The sequence below is a fragment of the Brassica rapa genome, chromosome A05, assembly GCF_000309985.2.
Source record: "Brassica rapa cultivar Chiifu-401-42 chromosome A05, CAAS_Brap_v3.01, whole genome shotgun sequence".
Lineage (NCBI taxonomy): Eukaryota > Viridiplantae > Streptophyta > Magnoliopsida > Brassicales > Brassicaceae > Brassica > Brassica rapa.
In genome coordinates this window covers 4,395,019-4,414,878 of record NC_024799.2, presented here as the reverse complement: position 1 = coordinate 4,414,878, position 19,860 = coordinate 4,395,019, and the positions used below count along the sequence as shown (strand labels likewise).

The window sequence follows — 19,860 nt, the reverse complement described above, 5'->3', positions numbered from 1 at the left end:
TGGAATAACGAAACAACATTCAATCTTTTTTTTTGGAACACATTTGACCAACAATATGGTATTGGAAACATTTACATATTCGACAAGATGATAAGCAAAGAGAAAAAAGAAACCTTTATTTTGTGAAACAAAGAAAAAACAGACAATAATGTAGTAGCATAAAACCTTTAGAATTTCCCAATTTTTGCAAAACTTTCTTAATGAAAATTAAAACTTTCAAACCTCAGAACATTTTTCAAATTTTCTTCTAACGCCCACATTCCGGCGTTAAAGAATGATCGCGTTTATAATCTTTGCAATAATTGTATACCATATTATGTGTTTGCACCCATCTCATTGCTTGGTATTGCTTCCGAGTTAATCCGCCAGAACGGTATGGTGAAGCCGACAGTGGATGGCACCGTGCGGATGAGTAGGCGGTGCAACCAATCGCTTTAAAATTGGTGTACTTGGCAGTGAAAGGTTGATATTTATAGTCAGCTTTGTATTTACCATTCTCAGTTGCCCATGAAGAAGCATCCCATATAGAACCATAAAGCCACATTGGTCTTAGTGGAAATGTAGCCGCACTCTTTTTTGGGTATCTTCTTATGGGAATATCATCCACCAAAAATCTGAAAACACAAATGAAACAAAAACAATATTTGTTTGAATACTAAATAAGGAATATATATATCCCCTGATAAAAATATGTATGTTATGTTTTATATAGTAACATTCTGGTAAGAAATTGTGAGATCTAATTCTAAAATAGTTAGAAAATATTTCTATATATTAAATGCTTAGAATGGTAGGTAGATTCTGTATGTCCCATTGATGTGGTCGCACCTCATAGGTGTAAAGGAATCATACTTGGTTAAAGGAACTAAAAATTAGTAAAGCTGGCATTTTGGTTATGCCTAGAAACGAATAACATGAGAAAATCATTAATTATTTGTGACTAACAAAAAAATCAAGTATAGTTGTCCACCGTCGTACGGTCGTTGTCTTTTCTTGTTTGTCTCTAATTATATCTCTCCTTGCACGAATAATGCAACCCTACGGAAGATCTTTTCCATTTATAAAATAAAATTTCAACTATCTTTGTTTACTATATGGCTCTAGATACATCCACCTAGATCTGCGGCCATAAAATAATTTTATAGTTTTCTCTTTTCAGAAAACGGATCTTTTATAACTACACTAGTTATAACGTGTTAGGTTCAACAAAAACAATTTTAAATTAATTTGTTCATAAGACCATTAAGGAGAAGAATGCTTACATGATTTCTCTAGGGTTCCAAAGAATAGCATAATGGTGAAAATCCGAAGTGGGATCAAACCACAAGCGAAACTTCATCTCGCGACCAATGATTTTGCCATCACCACTTCCTCTAATGTACACATTTGTTTGAAGTGTGTAAGGCTTCCCAAATGTTGTCCCCAAGAATTCGATGTCCACCTCATCATGGAATCCTGGATGTGCCTCATTATTTGATAGCTGCAACAATTAATCTTAGTTAGTTTTAATTAAGGTCATTAAATGTAACTAGAGAGCTACTTGAGAGTCTCTAACTCACATATAGAGATGTGATGACTCCAGCAGTGTAGCCAGGTTGGAGTTTGATGGATGCTCCAAAGTAACCTGATCTGAATGGCTTCACTGACTTAAATCCACTTCCTATGCATAGAAAGCCCAAATACATTATCAATAAAAAGAAACAAAAACTTCAAAAAAAAATTTTGAAATATCCACTTGAGAAAATGAAAAGCAGAGTTTAATCACAATACCTGAGGTTCTATCAAGCCAGATGGTGAGGGCATTTTGGTCCATTCTCTGATGCTGAGGACCCCAAAGATTCCTAAAACCTTTGTAGAAGTTCAAGGAGCCAACCTTGGAGCTTGGCCAGTAACCAGGTGATGGTGGCCAATAAGCATTCACTGAGGATCCTAATAACACCAACAAGTGGAAGATTGGGAGAAGAGAGATGAGAGAGTTAGTCATGTTTTGGTTCTCTTCTTTTGTGTGGAGTGGAGCAAAGAAGAGTGCAGTATATAAATGCAGGGAGAGAGATGATGTGGGGATGGATGGACATCAGTATGGCATATATTATAAGCGCTTATGATGGAAACTGGAAATGAAAAAAAAAAAAAAAAAAAAAACTGGAAATGAAATGGTCCCACTCAGAAAATTACATAATGAAAATGGGTGGCCCACTCACCTAAGACTCTGAAACGGTCCAAAAATATATAACATCACTAGCATTATTACGTTGCTCTCGTGAAATATACTTAAATTTATGGAAAAATCTTAGGTTAAGATTACATTCACACAAATTGACCGATCAATTACAAAGGGTTTCAACATCGATTGACATGGCCTACTACAACCATAATCTTGTATTATGAACTCGTTGAGTACATTAATGGAGACCGCAGATTTTTGTTAAAATACACATGGAAGTGATGTTACAAAGTAGTAGATATCGTAATCTTCTCGTTCTCCATTTACCACTCTTGTTCCGCATGTTGAGAGAATTGATGATAATTGTCGAAGCAGCAATGCCAATCAATACAACAAGCTACTAGTAACTTAACGGAAATTAATAAGACGATGATTAGTATGTTTTTCGTCATCTTGATTCTTGCATCAATTTTTTCCCCTTTAATATCATAGTTTTATGGTAATGTTTTTAGAAGCTAAAAAACTTGTGGAAATAGTGCAATAGTAATAAAAACAATTATTACGATAGAGCCAATGAATGTCAGATGTGTGTTTCATTAAAGTGTATATAAATGCATTCATTGGATATCTTTCTTTAGCAAAGTTTCATTATTGTACTTACCATAAATGTAAAAAGGAAAAAACAGTAGAAATTTTTGATGGTACAAAATCACGGTAAAATCTTCTCATGACCGGCCGAGTCGGATAATTAAGCATGGAGCAATACCGTGATACAACGTTACCAAACTAAGTACCGATCACACTAGTAAATTTAGGGGTGGACACTTTACCCGATATTCGAAGTGGCACCCGAACCCGATCCGAAAAACCCGAACCGAAATCCGAACCGAAGTAGCAAAATACCCGAACGGGTATTGAATAAGAAGAGATTGGATACCCGAACCCGAACGGATAATACCCGAACCCGAATGGATATCCGAAGATAACCGAACATATGTATAATTAACCATATATTTCTAGTTTATATCTCTCATTTTATATAAAATATTTATATTGATACTACACATACTTTAAGTTCATATGATATACATACAATTATGGAAAAAATGATTTGTTAATCACTTAAAATGCATGTCAAGTTTTTTATTTCAAAAATTAACAAAAACTTACGTAAAAAAACTAAATTAATGCCTTTTTAGTTTTAAAATGTTATGTCCAAATCTATTAACCATTCAATCTATTAAAAATAGAAAATTAGTTAACTAAAAGTTATATTTTTAAATACAACAAACTTGAGAAATGAAAATTTTAATTTTTTTTTTCAAAATCTAAATATCCGAACCCGATCCGAATTAACCGAATCCGAACTAAAAATACCCGAACCCGACCCGAAGTACAGAAATACCCGAACGGGTTCTAGACCTCTATACCGAAATACCCGAAAATCCGAAATACCCGACCCGAACCCGAACAGGTACCCGAACGCCCACCCCTAAGTAAATTCTTCATTTATAAATTCTTTACTAACTTTACCGCAATATTTTCTTTAAAAAAAAATCATCACCGCAGTATATATATACTAGTATTCTCTCCCGTGCTAAAAGCACGGGCATTGTTTTATGTCCATATATATTTTTAAATTATATAATTTACAATAAAATAAATATTACTTAAAGGTTATTAGTGATAAACTTAATTGATTTCTCTTTTCCATAACCAACAAAAAGTATTTTATATGAAATTCAGGGAAAACATATCACTTGCTCAAAATCAATTAAAACATTAACATTATTTTTGTAGATAAATTAACGTCAATATATCTATAGTTTTTAGTTCCTCTCCATGTGTATTTATTTTTCTTCATTTTCAGCTCTACGAAATTTGGTGACATTATATAAGAAAAAAAAGTGTATGTTACTCTAAGTAAACAAAAACAATATCTCTATACAATTATAAAATCATATATCAAAATTAAGGAAAACCAACCTGAGATGGGAGTCCTTCTCGTTTATTAGGAGGCCTTGTAAATCTTTAAGGTGAGCTTCGTACTTTCTTTTCTCGTATTATCACCACCACAACCAATAAACATTTTCAAGAAAATCGAAAATTAATTTAGTTAATTTCAAAATTGGTTTTAACCTAGTTTATGATGTTTACCTTTTTTAGTCACAGACTGCTTATAAGTATGTCGATTAGCCAAAATCCACAGAGAAAAAGAAAAAAAAAGTAGGTTAGGAAAAAAAAAGTTTCATCAAAAAAATCAACATGACATAACTTAGGATTTGAGTATTGAATAGTTTAACGTATTTAGTCTCACTAATCTGGATTTTAACCTTCATCTTCTAATTTTGAAAATATATTTTCTTAAAAGAGTATTGGTGTGATGCCTTGGCACAAAGACCATGCCGATCTCGATATATAACTGTTGACTTGACAATGTTGATACAATCATCAGAAGTCATCGATCTGTCTTGTTAGAAATTGAAATTTGATCACTCTCATATAGAGAGAGTCAATGGAGCAATTACATGTAGAGAAGAATTCATAGCATCGTAAGATAGAAAAAAGGTTAACGGTTTTAAAGATTGTGGGATCATGATGTTAGTGGGAGAAATAATAAAAAAAATTATTTTATATAGATTTTAATTTGGTACGGAAAATATATATGAATCAGTTATTTTAATAAACGAAACTGTTTTCTCTTAAAAACCTTTTTCAGAATTTACATTTTAAAAAAAAAATTAAATCATATGCCATGTGTCAAAATTTTATTGGGCATGCGACTTGCGCTTTAGTATATAAAGGATTACGAGACTAAATCTGTTTTGGACAAAAGTACGGAGACTGTGGTAGATAACTGTCTTTTGAAACTCTGTAAAAGTATTATTTTGAGTTTTCTGAATTTATTTAAAATATATTTTCTGTTATATGACTTTTTCATTTGTTTCAGAAATATTTAAAATTTTAATTTGACAAGAAGCCCAATACACAAGATGTTTGTGTTGATAGATTATGATTTAATCATAACGTAAAACCATTAAACATGCATAACATGTCAAAGAAAAGTAGAAAACATTACACATCGTGTTTCTTCGATCAACAATGTCAACTAACAATAGTTTTGAACAAATGTCATTTCCACCGATCTACTCTCAGGCTCTCAGCCATCTTTGTAATAATACTTTTTTTTTGTCGACATGACTTTAATATGCCTCACACAACTTTGTCTTCACTTAAGGGTTATCATATATTTAGCTTTTTTATTTTTCTGCAAATCATATATTAGCTTAACTTCAAAAAAATTGGTTGACGAAGAAAATTTATATTTGAGCTCAAGTACTTTATTTAAAATCACATTTTTCATTGTTCTCGAAGAAAAAAACAAATTCTAAATTTTCGGTCATGTTTTTTAGGTAGAAAAACATTAGGATCGCCAGTGATTTAGGTCTCAAATTAATCATTGACTGTTTGTAATTTGTAAACTAGTTTTTAGCTTTTGTTTTTTTAACAAAACTACTTTGTTTATTTACTAATCAAGATTTTGTTAAAAAAGATTTTCTAAAAACTAGAAAACTAGTTTCCAAACAACTATTTAATTCTACACAAAAACCAAAATCTGTATTTTTAGATTTACCAACAATGATTTTTTATTTTTTATTTATCATTTACATTTTTTGAAAGATTTCTTCTTTCATATTTTTCCAATGCTTATTCCCCTTCTCACTCTCATACTTTCACTTCACCAGTCACCATCATGTCATCAAATAAAATAAGTGATTATACATACAATTGGACCAATTATTTTTCATTGATCATATGTTCCCATACTCAATTATGTAAATTCACATTAATAAATAAACTATGCAATAAAATACTAATTTAAAAAAAAAATTAAAAATAATCGGAATTATTCAGAATGACAAAGGGTGGATGATCATATTCATGCAAAACTGGTTTAGAAACAAATTCATCAAATTATTCAGAATGACAAATCCATATTACTATCTTTGAATGTGTGTTTTAGGTAGTATTTTATATTTTTTATTATATTCATAAGATATTTTATTGTTAATATTGATTATTATTCATCAATTTAATCAACTTTTCTTAAAAACATATACTAAAATCCAGAATTTAACATCTAAAATCACCATTCAATTTTTTTTCCAAAAACTAAAAAAAAAGAACTAGAAATCGAAATCCAAAAATAAAATAAAAACTAAAATCTAAAATTTATATAGACAATCATCACCTAAATATCTAATATATTGGTTGATTGGTATGATGTTCAGAGTGAAGTGCTTAGCAATATACATTCTTACACTATAACTATCCTAGCTGTAACAAACATTACATTTAATCACAAAAACTATATTGGAAAATATGATGTTGAATTTTAAAAATCTTAATCAGCATATTTGCTGCTTACAGGAAATTTATGTTAAGAATAAAGATTGATTTATGTAAAATATCTTCTGCCACTTTAGTCATGATTCTTAAGGACTAATTTTGAAAAATCGAAATATTTTTCTTACTAAAATTCAAATATTGTTTAGTATTGATGAGAAATATCCCGCATTGGAAATATAAGAATTAATCTACTACTATATAAAAGGTTAATGTCAATCCACTCATTACCAATTAGTTTTCAGTTGATAACCTATAATCAACCTGAATCTAAAATGGTATCAAAGCGATAAGATCTTTTGACCTAATTTACTACAACTACTACTACTATACCGATGTTGGACCTTCTGTGGATGTTATTCCCACATTGTCCACGCTTCAGACTTAGATGTCTGAGCGTAAGGGAGGGTATTGATGAGAAACATCCTATATTAGAAATATAAGAATTAATCTCAATCTATTCATTACCAATTAGTTTTAAATTGGAAATCCATAATAAATCTGAATCTAACATTTAGAGTATATCTATATATATATAATGTTGCCTAATTCATTGTAACAAAATAGCTTTATATGAATATTTTTTTTTTTGAAGAAAGCTTTATATGAATATTGAACTTAAACCAACACGATCATCAGCCTTAAACTTATATCGATTATAAATGTCAATATTCAGTTTTTCGAGAGATTATATATTGTGTTATTTTAAATTATGAAGTACTTCTGATCCTCTTTTCTTTTACTCGAGCTTGGTAGAAAATTATTTTTTATATTTTAACATAAACAAATTAAATTGGCAGATGTCCCTGAGGACAAGGTTGAAATTCAATAGTATTTTATAATTTAAATTAAATGAATGATTATTATGAAATAAACGAAATTTTATTTAACTGAAAAAAAAAAAAAAGCTTTCACTATATTTGTCGGCAACGGTGATATGAGTCTTGATAGTCGACGGTTGTGGGTCCCTTATGACCGACAAAAAATTCATTAGCTATTTTATTTTTTGTCAACAAAACCAACTTCATTACAGTATTATTTTGCATATTTGATTTTTATAAATTCGTATCAGATCGATCAAGATTACATTATAAAATTTGTCACAGTATCCAGATCATTTAACGCAGTCGTATGATGGTTTAGAGCGAGTTCCTGAGTTTGAGTAATAAACAATGAATCATGCGTTTGGATTTTAGATTTTTAAGATAATTACTTGCATAAATGTTGGTCGAAAATGGGACCGCAATTTTTTTTGTTTTTTTTTTCTAATGAAGTTAAAAATTTACCTAAATTGGATTCGAAATAAGAAGGCTCATTACATTCTGTCGGCTGCTAGACAACTAATGAAAACGTTGACAAAAAAAAAGATAACTAATGAAAACACAAAAACAGTAAAACTTTTTTTATCGGCTGTCACAAGATCCAAAATAAACACAGCGTTACAATTTACAAAATACAGGTGTTTCAATAGAAATTTTCAAAACCAAAACATAGAATCAGTCAACTTTTAACTTTAAATATAATATCAGATGATAACCTCCAACGTGCGTGGATGAATTTTTTATACTAATATTTGTTTATCAAATAGTTTTAACATTTTACAATATTCACATTTTTAACGATCGTAAAATAACGAATATAAATATTAGTTTTTAAATTTATCATTTTTGTTGAAAAATTAATGTATTACATTTCATTTTAATTATTTTAAGATTTGATAAGCAAAAAATAAAATTAAATTTTGAGACTAACACAAATCACCAAAACCAGATAGGTAACATCGATTGAATGACAAAAAAAAATTAGGTTTTCTGCTCTCGATTTGTTTACTATTAATGCTCTATAAGTGATTTCATTTTCTACATCTATAAATTTATGCATTCGTTCTCGTTTATGTTTCACTGATATGAATTTTGTTTCTTTTTTTTAAAAAAAAAATCTGTAAATTGCATAAATGTCAATTTAAAAAGATGCAGATATGTAAAAATTAGTTTATCTCCAGATAAATATCTAAAAATCAAAATTTTGAAAAAAATCACCGACAAATTATATTAACAAGTTAGTGTTCAAATCTAATATATCAAACTGTTATAGAATATAAGTGAAGATTCTAAGTATAAATGTTTGTCTAGTATATATTCACTGTCTGTTCTAAAAATCATCTAATTATAGAAAAACAAATTATTTATTTCCTACGCTTTTTAAGTTTAGTTACTTAAAAGTATACAGATAATATATATATAGTACTTTATCATTCTAGTATATATAAACTATGTATAAAATAAGTGCTATTTGATTTATTAAATGACTAACGAAAAAACCATAATAAATCGTTTAAATCTTTCATTCTTACAATTATAATAACTAGATAGGGTATTACGGAGAAACAAGTATTAGACGAATGATCAAATCTCTTATTCTTTGAACAAACTCAAAAGAAGATGATTAGAATCATGTAATGATATTTTAAAAGCCTTTAAGGAATAAAATCAAGACTAAATTATTTAATATAAATGAAATAATATATATATATATAGTGCTTACAATATTAAAAATCACCTCGATTTGAAAAATTATATTTCTCGGATTGTCAGGATCAAATAACATATTAGAAACCAACTATTTAAAAAATAATTTGTATACATAAAAGTATACACATTAGAGTAAGAACATAAATGAAAATAATCATTTTATTTAATTTATATGGTATATAATTAAACTTTAGTGATATTGACATATATATATTATATTTTAATATAAATACTAATTAGTGACACTTTTTACTCATATGATTTTATTAACATTTGTTTATTTGCTGTAACAAAAATTTAAATCGTTAATCACAAACTTTTTAATGTGAGAGGATACAAAAGTTGTTATCAAATATGATTATTTGTAATCATTAATGGTCATATATATGTTAATCATATTAGATAATTACGTAGCTTTCATTTGAGGAAAGAATTGAAAATATTTTTTTGTACACTACTAAACAATTTGATAGTTAGTTTAGTTAAATGTATAATATAATTTATATGAACTAATTATTTTTCTAAGGATTCTAAGAATCATCATAGTGATAACACGTGGTTACGAAAACATGTTGTAATATTTCAAGATTAATATAAACATGTTTTAATGTTGAAGGATTAATATACAGGAGATAGGTGTTTCAATATGTCAAAAGATAATTTTCTGTTAGAAGTTAGTTAAAAGAAGTGTTTGACCAAAAAAAATGATATTTGGACAAAAAATAACCAGTAGATATTGAAGAGATATAGGCGCACCAAATATTAACAAAAGCTACATCGCAGTCAAGTATTATCCGTTGGGAATCTCCACATTCTAGACACCTCAAAAAATTGCTAAACCACGCAAACACTTTTTCATATATGCAGCCAAACAAGTTAATATATATTAGTCCGACAACCCTGGACCCAAAGACACCAGAGGCATCTATCATCCTTAGCCCGATCGCTTGAGAAGGGTTGTAAGCCAATTCCGTCACTTAGGAAACCTCTCAAGTACTAGTTAAGGTGATTACTTGCTTTGATCTGCTTACTCGTTATTCCTTTTTTTTTGTCACAAAATGATTATAGTCTAAATGTCCAATGGCTCGAATGAATATAACCGGAAATGAACTCAACCACAAACTAAATACAGAAGACCATTACAACAAAAATAGAGATAAATGTGTTTAAAAATTGAAAAGATCCTAAGAGAAGCTTTATTTAAGACTCAAAAATATATTTGAGAAAACAAATGATAGTCGAATAACACGATATTGATACACCAATAAAAACCTGGAATGTTGACCGGCAAAAACTTTTGGTGAGAAATTTCAGAACCGTAGACAACATCGGAAAACCAAAATCTTATCTGACTTGATTTGACACTGAAAAACATCAATGGTGGTCTAGAAGCTGAACGTGAACAGCTCTGCACTTGGCTTTATGAACCCGTAATAACAAAAGTGAAAGGCTCTCGATAGCCCGGTAGAAAAGGTTTTTATCTCGCAAAAGAAATAGTATATGAAAAAAAATATTGTAAGATAAGGTACATATGATTTTTAGTAAGTTAAAATTCAGATAATGTGTAGAAAATTTAAAGAAATTACTTCTATATATGAAGATGAGTCATTTTAAACATTGATAAGAAATCCTATTTAAGTTAAGATTTGTGTTAGTCAATCAAACATAAACTGCTAGGTTAATGCAACTATTTTTTTGACCAAAACAAGTTATCCAACTCCATCAAATCCAAAATTAATTCTCTCGATCTTGATCTTGATCTTATCCATTAGTTACTATGAAATATTAGTTTTTGCCAAAACTATGTTCATAGACAATCTGATTAAAACAATGTTAATATTTTTAGGAAGTTTAGTTATTTACTCTCATTAAAAGAACCTATTTCATGAAAACAAGACCACATACTAACTTTGATCTTCGCAAGCATGTCATAAAGTTTCTAGTTTTGTAAGAATTACTTTATCATAAGTTTCTCCGAAATTGTCCATATTGTAACTACAGAAAAAGGTAATGTTTCTATCGAAGGTGGTTAGGTTGGAGGCTCAAAAGTACAATTAAATTTGATTTTGTACAACAATGACTTGCGCAACAGAAAATTACATTACCGAATTTCAGTGAAATTAATATGCAAAGTGCTTACTCTTTGGCATTCGTATGGTACGAGATCAACATCACAAGTCATCACAACATCCACATTTTTATTTTTTTTGCCAAGAAACGCAAGCTGTGCGCTTGCCTCGTACGGGGAATGTAACAATTAAATTCACTTCCTCCTGCCTTATTGTACTAGGAGAAATGTTTTGAAATCCGATCCGGATCCGCGGTTGAACCGGTAAATCCGGTTTGGATTTTGTTAAAAAAACAATATTTAAAAAATCAATAAAATCTTCAAAAACCAATATTTATAAATATACATTTTTTATTATTTATAGATATTTTATTATTTCTATTTTTGTATAATACTTAAAATAAAATAATTTTAAAACATGATAATCTTTTTTAAATAAAAACCACTATATTTTGATAAATTTTAATGGTAACTTTTTAAAATTTATTGGTATTTATTTATTGTTTCAAAACAATGTATTGATTAACTAAGAATACATCAAAACCAAAATCTAAATACTAAAAACCAAAACAAAAAGCTGAAAACCAGAAACAAAAACCTAAAAGTTAAAGACCAAAAACTAAAATCTAAAATCTAAAACCAAAATCTAAAAACTAAAAACTAAAACTAAAAACTAATAGAAACAATCATCACCTATATTTTTTATATTTTATATGTAAAATGAAAATAAACTATAAAATTAAAGTTAAGTATTTTCTAAATATACAAACTATTATTTTATGTTTTATAGAAGATTTAGAAAAACTTAAATTTAGATTCTATATATTTATTTTCATAAAAATATAATATTATATAGTAAAACTAATTTATTTATTAATCCGTGGTTCACTATATATTTATTTTCATAAAAATATAATATTAGATAGTAAAACTAATTTATTAATTAATCCGTGGTTCGCCCGCGGTTGATCCGATGATCCGATGATCTGGAATGTGTCTGGTTCGTCCGGGTCGGTTTAAAAACATTGACTAGGAGATAACTCTTTGACATCTTTTTCTCATGTTGCCTTTTTTATATGCTCGGTTATGTTTTAAGTGTTCAACCAAAACAAGCTTGAGTTGGATAGAATAGAACAAGTTTCTTACATAGTTTAAATCTTAGACACAATTGTAAGGAGAGGGCGACGCAGGGATCTTTACCAAAAATGAAGATTAAAATGAAGCTTATATGAAATGACAAGTCTCTGATGATAAGTGGTAACAGCCATGCCCAAAGAAAAACGTTGTGGACCGTGGACGTGTCATTGTATATATGTTTGTTATTATTATTTTCCGGTGTTTGATACATATACGTGTATTTTGTACGTATACAACTATTATGAGGTAATAGTTATTAAAATATGGTGTGTAGCGTACGTGGAACTCTGAGAGTGTCTTGATTTACACATACTTGTATGCATATAATAACATATAGAAGAATCATTTTGGATACGCATATAATTGAAGAGCGTTACGTCATTTTTGTTATGATAATAATTTATCAAACTTTGGATGCTTGCACCACAATACATGCCACACGACAAAAGCAATGAGTTGAGTTGAGTGATCGATGGCCTTCTAATCGAATTCATTGCCTATCTTCTTTCTTTTATCTACATTTCATATATATTTTCATATCTTTTCTGTCAATGACTTCTGTGGAGACCAAAAACGATAGAGCTGAAATCTAAACTCCATACTGCACGTAGTAAGTTGTGGGTGAGAAATTTTTGTTTCATACACAAATACATTCCAATAGATTTTTGGCTTACTGAAAAATATGACTTGTGTTTAAATCCTTTTTAGCTTTAGTGAGACTTTTATTCACAATCTGGCTTTAGCAGCAATTATTTGCAAGTTCACCTTGTACCAAATCTTCATTTTCATTAATAAATTTCCATTCATAGAAAAATGACTAAATATTTTGACAAATATATAGTGTCTAGTAGATTTTTTGAGTTACAGTTTCAAAATGATTAACACATATCACTCCGTTCCATATCAGTTATCATTTTAAAATGTATTTCATTTTAAATGTTTTCCTATATTTTCAATGTGTATGTTTATTAATTTTTTAGTTTCATTACTATTATTTTACTTCACTGATTATAAAATTCAAAGAAAATAACACATTAATTAAAAATAAAATAAAATATATAATTATCATTTGATATATGCAAAAAGAAAGTTTAACGACATATAATATGAAATAGAGGTAATCCCTTTCTTATTATTTGAGGAGCATTGTATATAACTAACCTTTCATTCATGTGTTTATTACATGTGTGCCATTTCCTACGTGTCAGCACCACAAGCTATCTCACCTTATATATTCAAAAACTCTTTCTTAACTAGACTAATTACAATATTTACCATTGATCATTACATTAAAAAATTTGAATATACTATAAGCTTATTGAGTATTGACTAACAAAAAAAAATAAACATGCGCCTTACTTGCTAAGCTTCAATTACAAACGGTTGGATCTTTAAATACGCAGAGATTTTATTGCCATAACCTGAGATTCTTTGTAATGATCGATTTTTTTATATAGTCTGACTTAAATATTAATGCCTTTCTATATAGTTAGACTACATAAAATTCATTGTCTACGTATGTATCTACATATCTACTTATATATCTGTTGCTGCAACTCTTCTCCGTATTAGATAAAGATACCAATCACAATCGCAATGTTGAAGAATTACTACATAATGGCAAAATGTAATAGATATATACGTACACTTTTTTTTAAATGACATAAAACGATCTAATATATTATATTTTTAAGAGCTAATAATAGTTTCAAATCTTCTCCATTGCATGTTAACCATGTTTATCGTTTTCATAATTATCAATGCAATTGTAGTCGACGATCATTTTATGATAGTTTAAATTCAAGGCAATACAATTTAATACATTACCATTTTGATTTTTCCCATAACATATGATTCAAATTTGAATTGTCAATCACGGGATCAAATACATTATTGTCAATGGCAATGTTAGCGTGATAATGAAAACAAAATTGACGTGAAAAGAGGAGTTTCCTATATAAGGGATTTAACGGATATTGCATAGTTGTTATTTTTTTTTTTTACAGCAAGAACATTTACAGACTCATATAGACTCTGTAAACCATATTGCATAGTTGTTATTTGAATACGGTTTTATCACGTCAAAGTTATTACGAATACATGTTGTCCATCGTTGATTTATACATATTTTTTGCAACAGAAGATATTTTTACATTAAATTTGCGTGACTAGATCATATATTGCTTAAAAAAACATAACAGATTTATGAAGTGAACAATATTTAATTCAATACTCTTTTTCAAAATACTGTGATAGATATTCGTTGAAGAGATCGTTTGATTTTGTGAAAGACTAAGTGCAACATTTTTACATCAGATTCGGAAAAAAATTCTCAAACATGTAATATATTGCTTTAAAAATATTTATAACAAAGCTATGAAGTGAACAATATAAAAATAAGAATTCTTTAAAATCAATTTTTTTTTTATTTTAATACTTCGAAGATCATGATCAAGTTATGCATAAATCTATGCAATATTTCGACCAATCATAAAACTATGGAATATTTGAAACTACATATATGTTCAAAATTATTAATCTTAGTTAGAAAAGCAATTAAAATCGACAGTAATTTAGGAAAATACATTAAATTTTCGTAAACAATTCATAATATTTGATACAATCAAATTATTAATTATCAAAATCATCGGAAGAAAATCAAAGATTTGGCCAGTTCAGATCTTAAATTCTGGAGTCAAGTGTGGAATCAATTCATAATTGATTTTCTTCCGATGATTTTGAAAATCAAGTCAATATTTTTCCCTTGGCCTACAAACAGTTTAATATTTAGATTGACAAGGTTTACTTCCTCAGATTTCCTTATTTTATACGTCCCAAATTTAAGCTTTTCTATATGGTTTGAATTAATTTCTTATTTCTGGTATAAATATTTGTAATTTATAAGCTATAGGGAATGTGAATATTTGGTCATATACTACAAACATATTAATGCTATCGGCTAACTTTATTTCCTCAGATTTCCTTATTTTACAAATTAAATTTATTTGGGATTACCTAAGAATATGGATACTGAATATTCTCTTTCGCCATAATGCAAACCTTGCTGTACAGTACTATTTATCAAGTTTATAATCAATTCATAATCTTCACTAAATGAATTTTAAAACCATCAAGTAATTTACCTTAGTTATAGTCGTTGAGAAACACGTTTCCATATACGATTCAAGATCCAAATTTTGCCTAATTTGAGAGCTGCGCTTTTTTAAAAAACATGTGAAAAGATCAGTTTTAAAGTAAATTGTACGGCAAGTATAGAAATATTAATTAGTAAATATTTGCGACTATAATTTTGGCTATTTGTTTTCATCATTAAAACTCTATATAAATACGCAGTGTCTGCAACACAGCTCCTCACCACATCACTCTTTCTAAATCATCATTAACAAAACCAGAAGTAAACCAATGGCGGACTTTATAGGATTGTAAACGAAGAGTTTTGAAGACACTTTTCACAGCAGTCGTAGTTTTCTTAGTTTTTTTATTTATTTTGTTTCCTTATTATATAGGATATGCTTTCACATTTTATTTTATTTTATCGCCTATGTTTCGTTTTATCTTATATTCATATTTTATTTCTGAAAGCAATAATTATATTGCATATATTTCGTTTTATCTTTATTTCATAATTAATTTTATATAAGTTTTTGTTTACTCTTATAGATTTATTTTCTCGAACTATACTTCAATCACACAAAACAAATAACACAAGTTTTAAAAAACTTTGAAGCTTACTTTATTTACATATCCACAATTTCGTTGAATCCCTTAATATAAATAACATGTAATATTTGTATCTATGACTTTTACATTTCTAATATCTATATATTCAAACTTATAATTTCTTTAAGTTTCCTCACTCCGCGCATGGCGCAGGTGATCACCTAGTAATTGTTAACTGGATTAATAAGAAAAACCTAATCATTCCCAAAATACGATGTCATCAACCGTGAAGTTACCGGATGATTGTCAGTATACTTTGTGTTGTTATCTTCAGCCCTTTGGACCTTGTGGAATCGAATAATTGAATTCATATACAACTAATGCTTAAACTGGACATACAAAAACGATGTTGTTCAATAGCATCACTATTGCATGCATGTATACAATAGAGAATGTATACATGCATGCTAATAAGACTAATTATTGGGTTCACTCCCTAGGTTCACCAACCAATAGGATTTCATTATTTCAAATTTGATATTTTTTAAAAAAGTAAACAAAATATTGTCAAGTTATATTATGTTTTTAAAATATAAAAAATAAAAAATAAAAATATTAGTAATTACAAAAAAATATTTTTAACGTCGTCAGGAAAAAACTAAACCCTAAATCCTAATCCCTAAACCCTAAATCTAAAACCCTAAACCCTTGGGTAAACCTAGATCCTTGGATAAATCATAAACTCTAAATCAAAAACACTAAACACTAAAACACTCAAGGGTTTAGGATTTTAGTGCTTAGTGTTTTTGATTTAGAATTTATGATTTATCCAAGGGTTTAGGGTTTACCCAAGGGTTTAGGGTTTCAGATTTAGGGTTTAGGGATTAGGATTTAGGGTTTAGTGTTTTGCTGGCGACGTTAACAATATTTTTTTTTTAAATTCTTTGTTTTTGTAACTACTATTTTTTTTTTACCTTTTTATTTTAAAAACATAATATAACTCAACAATATTTTATTTCATTTTTTAAAAGATATCGAAATTGAAATAACGAAATCCTATTGGTTGGTGAATCTAGAAATTCACCCTAGGGGGTGAACCCAATAATAACTCTGCTAATAATTTGAATCAACACATTAAGAGATTCTCCACAATTGACATATCAGCTTTTCAAAAACTTACATGTCAATAAATGAAAAAACTTGAGCAACCAATATATTCATTTCGTTTGTAAAGCTAGCTATTTTTTTCCAGTTGAGCTTTCTCACTGATTTTTAACCTTTGTAGCTATGTTCATAAGTTCCACACAAGGCTAAACAACTCACAGACGAACCTGTTGAGGATATATCCAAAGGACATACAACACGAGTAACCTCCTCCAACTACAAGCCGTTCAACGCTTGGGTATACGGAGCTCAAATAGTTGTTTTCAACATGCAGGTTTGCAGTTTTTTAATTTTATTTTCTCACAGGCCTTTTCAACATTTACCAAAACTCCATCCCACCCGATGCATCCTTTACCTTTGATCTGCAGGGCTATAGAAAAGCCCTCTGGATGATGCAATACATGAAGAAACCAGACTTTATGATGATTAAAGGTTCGGACAGAGAAGTTTTTGACCCAAAAGCAAAGTTACCAACAACTCTGAGAGTGAAAGTATATATGTTTCTCTTCTCCTAACTTCTACACAAGGGTAAGCAACTCATCACACAAGAGTCACTTTGATTTAGATGCTTAATACATTGTGATTCTCTACTCTGAGATCTGTTTCATATGCATTGAAATATTTTGTGTGAAAGCAGGTGGGGATAACAGGAGTAAGAGGTGATAGAGTAATGAAGAAAGCACTTGGGAGCTATTTGGGACGAGGAGCTTGAGTTTCAGCTTACAGTACCAGAGCTGGCGTTGCTCAAAGTGGAAGTTCCCGACACGACATGCTAGTGAAGGACGATTTTTTGGGGTAGGCATGTTTGTATGTGGTGAGCTGAGACATGGTATAAGATCTGTTCCTTTGTATGATCACAAAGCCGAGAGACTTGTGGCGGTTACACTTCTCATGCAGTTTCAGTTTGTTTATAAATCAGAGATTCTTTCTTCATCTTACTGTCATACTTTAAAAGAGTTGTAGTAGATAAGTTTTTACCGCACAAAACAAGACAATTTCCTTACATATAAGATACAACGAATCAAATAATTATATTGAACAGATATATTCTGAAACAATATTAAGCTTTTAGATATACCAATGAGCTTATATTATATGTGTTCGCTTCATAATTTGTGATGCTGAGTTTTGCATATTTTTTTTACGGTTAGATAAATATTATCAGTTTAAAAAAAAAACAACTAAGCAAATTTGGGTCCGTAAAATTTTACATCTTTGTAAAATGAAGTTCATATCATATTAAATTATTTAAATTAAAAAAAATAGATTCCTTCTAACCGAATTTGAACATTGTTTCTTTGAGTTTGCATATTAGTTTGATTATAAATTTATAGTATAAAAATGAAAATGTAAAACAATGCATTATAGGTTGAAGAAAACTCTTAATTTTTTTTTTTTAATTCTTGGTCTTCTATATCTATTTTCAAAATATGTTCTTCTGTGGGTGATTAAGGGATTTGCAGAAAGCAACATGTAATTTCACTACATTAGTTGGCCAAAGAGCATTTGGACCTGTCTACAAAGTTCAAATGTCCACTGGTGACTATTGCTGGAAAAGTTCTCGCCACCGATTTCAAACAGGGCAAAAAAGAGTTTCAGACAGGTAAAAACATAATCAATGAAAATCTGCTTTATGATTCTGTGTGACATACATCTACATCTAAATAATAAAAAATCGTCTCTATGGTAAGCACGGTTCCAACCCTTTTCTTTCCTGTTTAAGACATCTTATGTAACATTCTTTTTGTGCTTAGTCGCGTTACAAGAAAAAACAATCATAAGTGTCATGTTACTCATGTATTATGTCATGGAATTACTGGTAGCTTTTACTTTCCCAAAACCTCCCGTAGACAACAAATCAAGATGCGATGATACAAACAATTTTCAACTACCATTAAATTTGTACCAAAAAAGAAAAGCACCAAAACCAACAGGACAAATCACAAAACATATTTAGTGTTATGCTAAAAATGTGGATCATCCAAACGAAGTAAACATGAAGTCATTAATAGAATCGAAACTATAAATTGTTAAATATTTTATTTTATTTTAGTTCATTTTGTCAGCAAAATTGTTGAATATTTAATAAAAACTTTTAAATATTCACCCGCGGTATTTACCAAGTAAACTATACTAAGGGCATCTCCATCCCTACTCCATTTTTTTTCTCTAAAATGGAGTAAAAGTGAATATGGAGTAAGGAATGCTCCTAACCCAACTTCATATTTAACTCTATAATGAAATATCTATTTTTTGTTTGTTCATCACTCCATTATAAAGTAGAAAATGGAGTAGGATTGAATCAATTTTTCTCCATTTTCACTTTTACTCCATTTTAGAAGAAAAAATGGAGTTATACATTGGAAATGCTCTAAGTGAAGTACTGATCAATCCATGAATTTTCGATTGTTCCTTCAATCTAAGAACCGTTCAAAGCCTACTCAACATTATTCACCACACTAAGTCTTGTAAATCTCCAGTTACTAGGTTCTTTTTTACTCATTGTAAATCTATTCTTGCTCTGAACTTTTTCATTGAGCGTTTCTCTTATCTACTGGCTGTTATTAACTACGGAGCTTCTTGGTAAAACTTCCCTTTCATGTTTAATGTCTCATTCAATGAATCAAACTGTAACACCCAACCGCGCTAATGGACCTTTCACAGCTGGTGTATGGATTCAATTTTCACAGAGACTGAGAGGAAGTAGA

At 29.1% G+C, this 19,860-nt stretch overlaps 1 protein-coding gene across 1 annotated transcript; it reads right to left on the bottom strand.

Annotated features, from left to right (window-relative positions):
- LOC103867249 (probable xyloglucan endotransglucosylase/hydrolase protein 32) lies at positions 1-2,074 on the bottom strand. The gene is made up of 4 exons (XM_009145303.3): positions 1,771-2,074; positions 1,560-1,660; positions 1,263-1,480; positions 1-614 (listed from the first exon to the last, which is right to left on the bottom strand). Exons 1-4 carry the CDS (start codon positions 1,982-1,984, stop codon positions 248-250), a joined length of 900 nt encoding a protein of 299 aa, XP_009143551.1. The 5' UTR covers positions 1,985-2,074; the 3' UTR covers positions 1-247.
- Between the last annotated feature and the right edge of the window lie 17,786 nt (positions 2,075-19,860).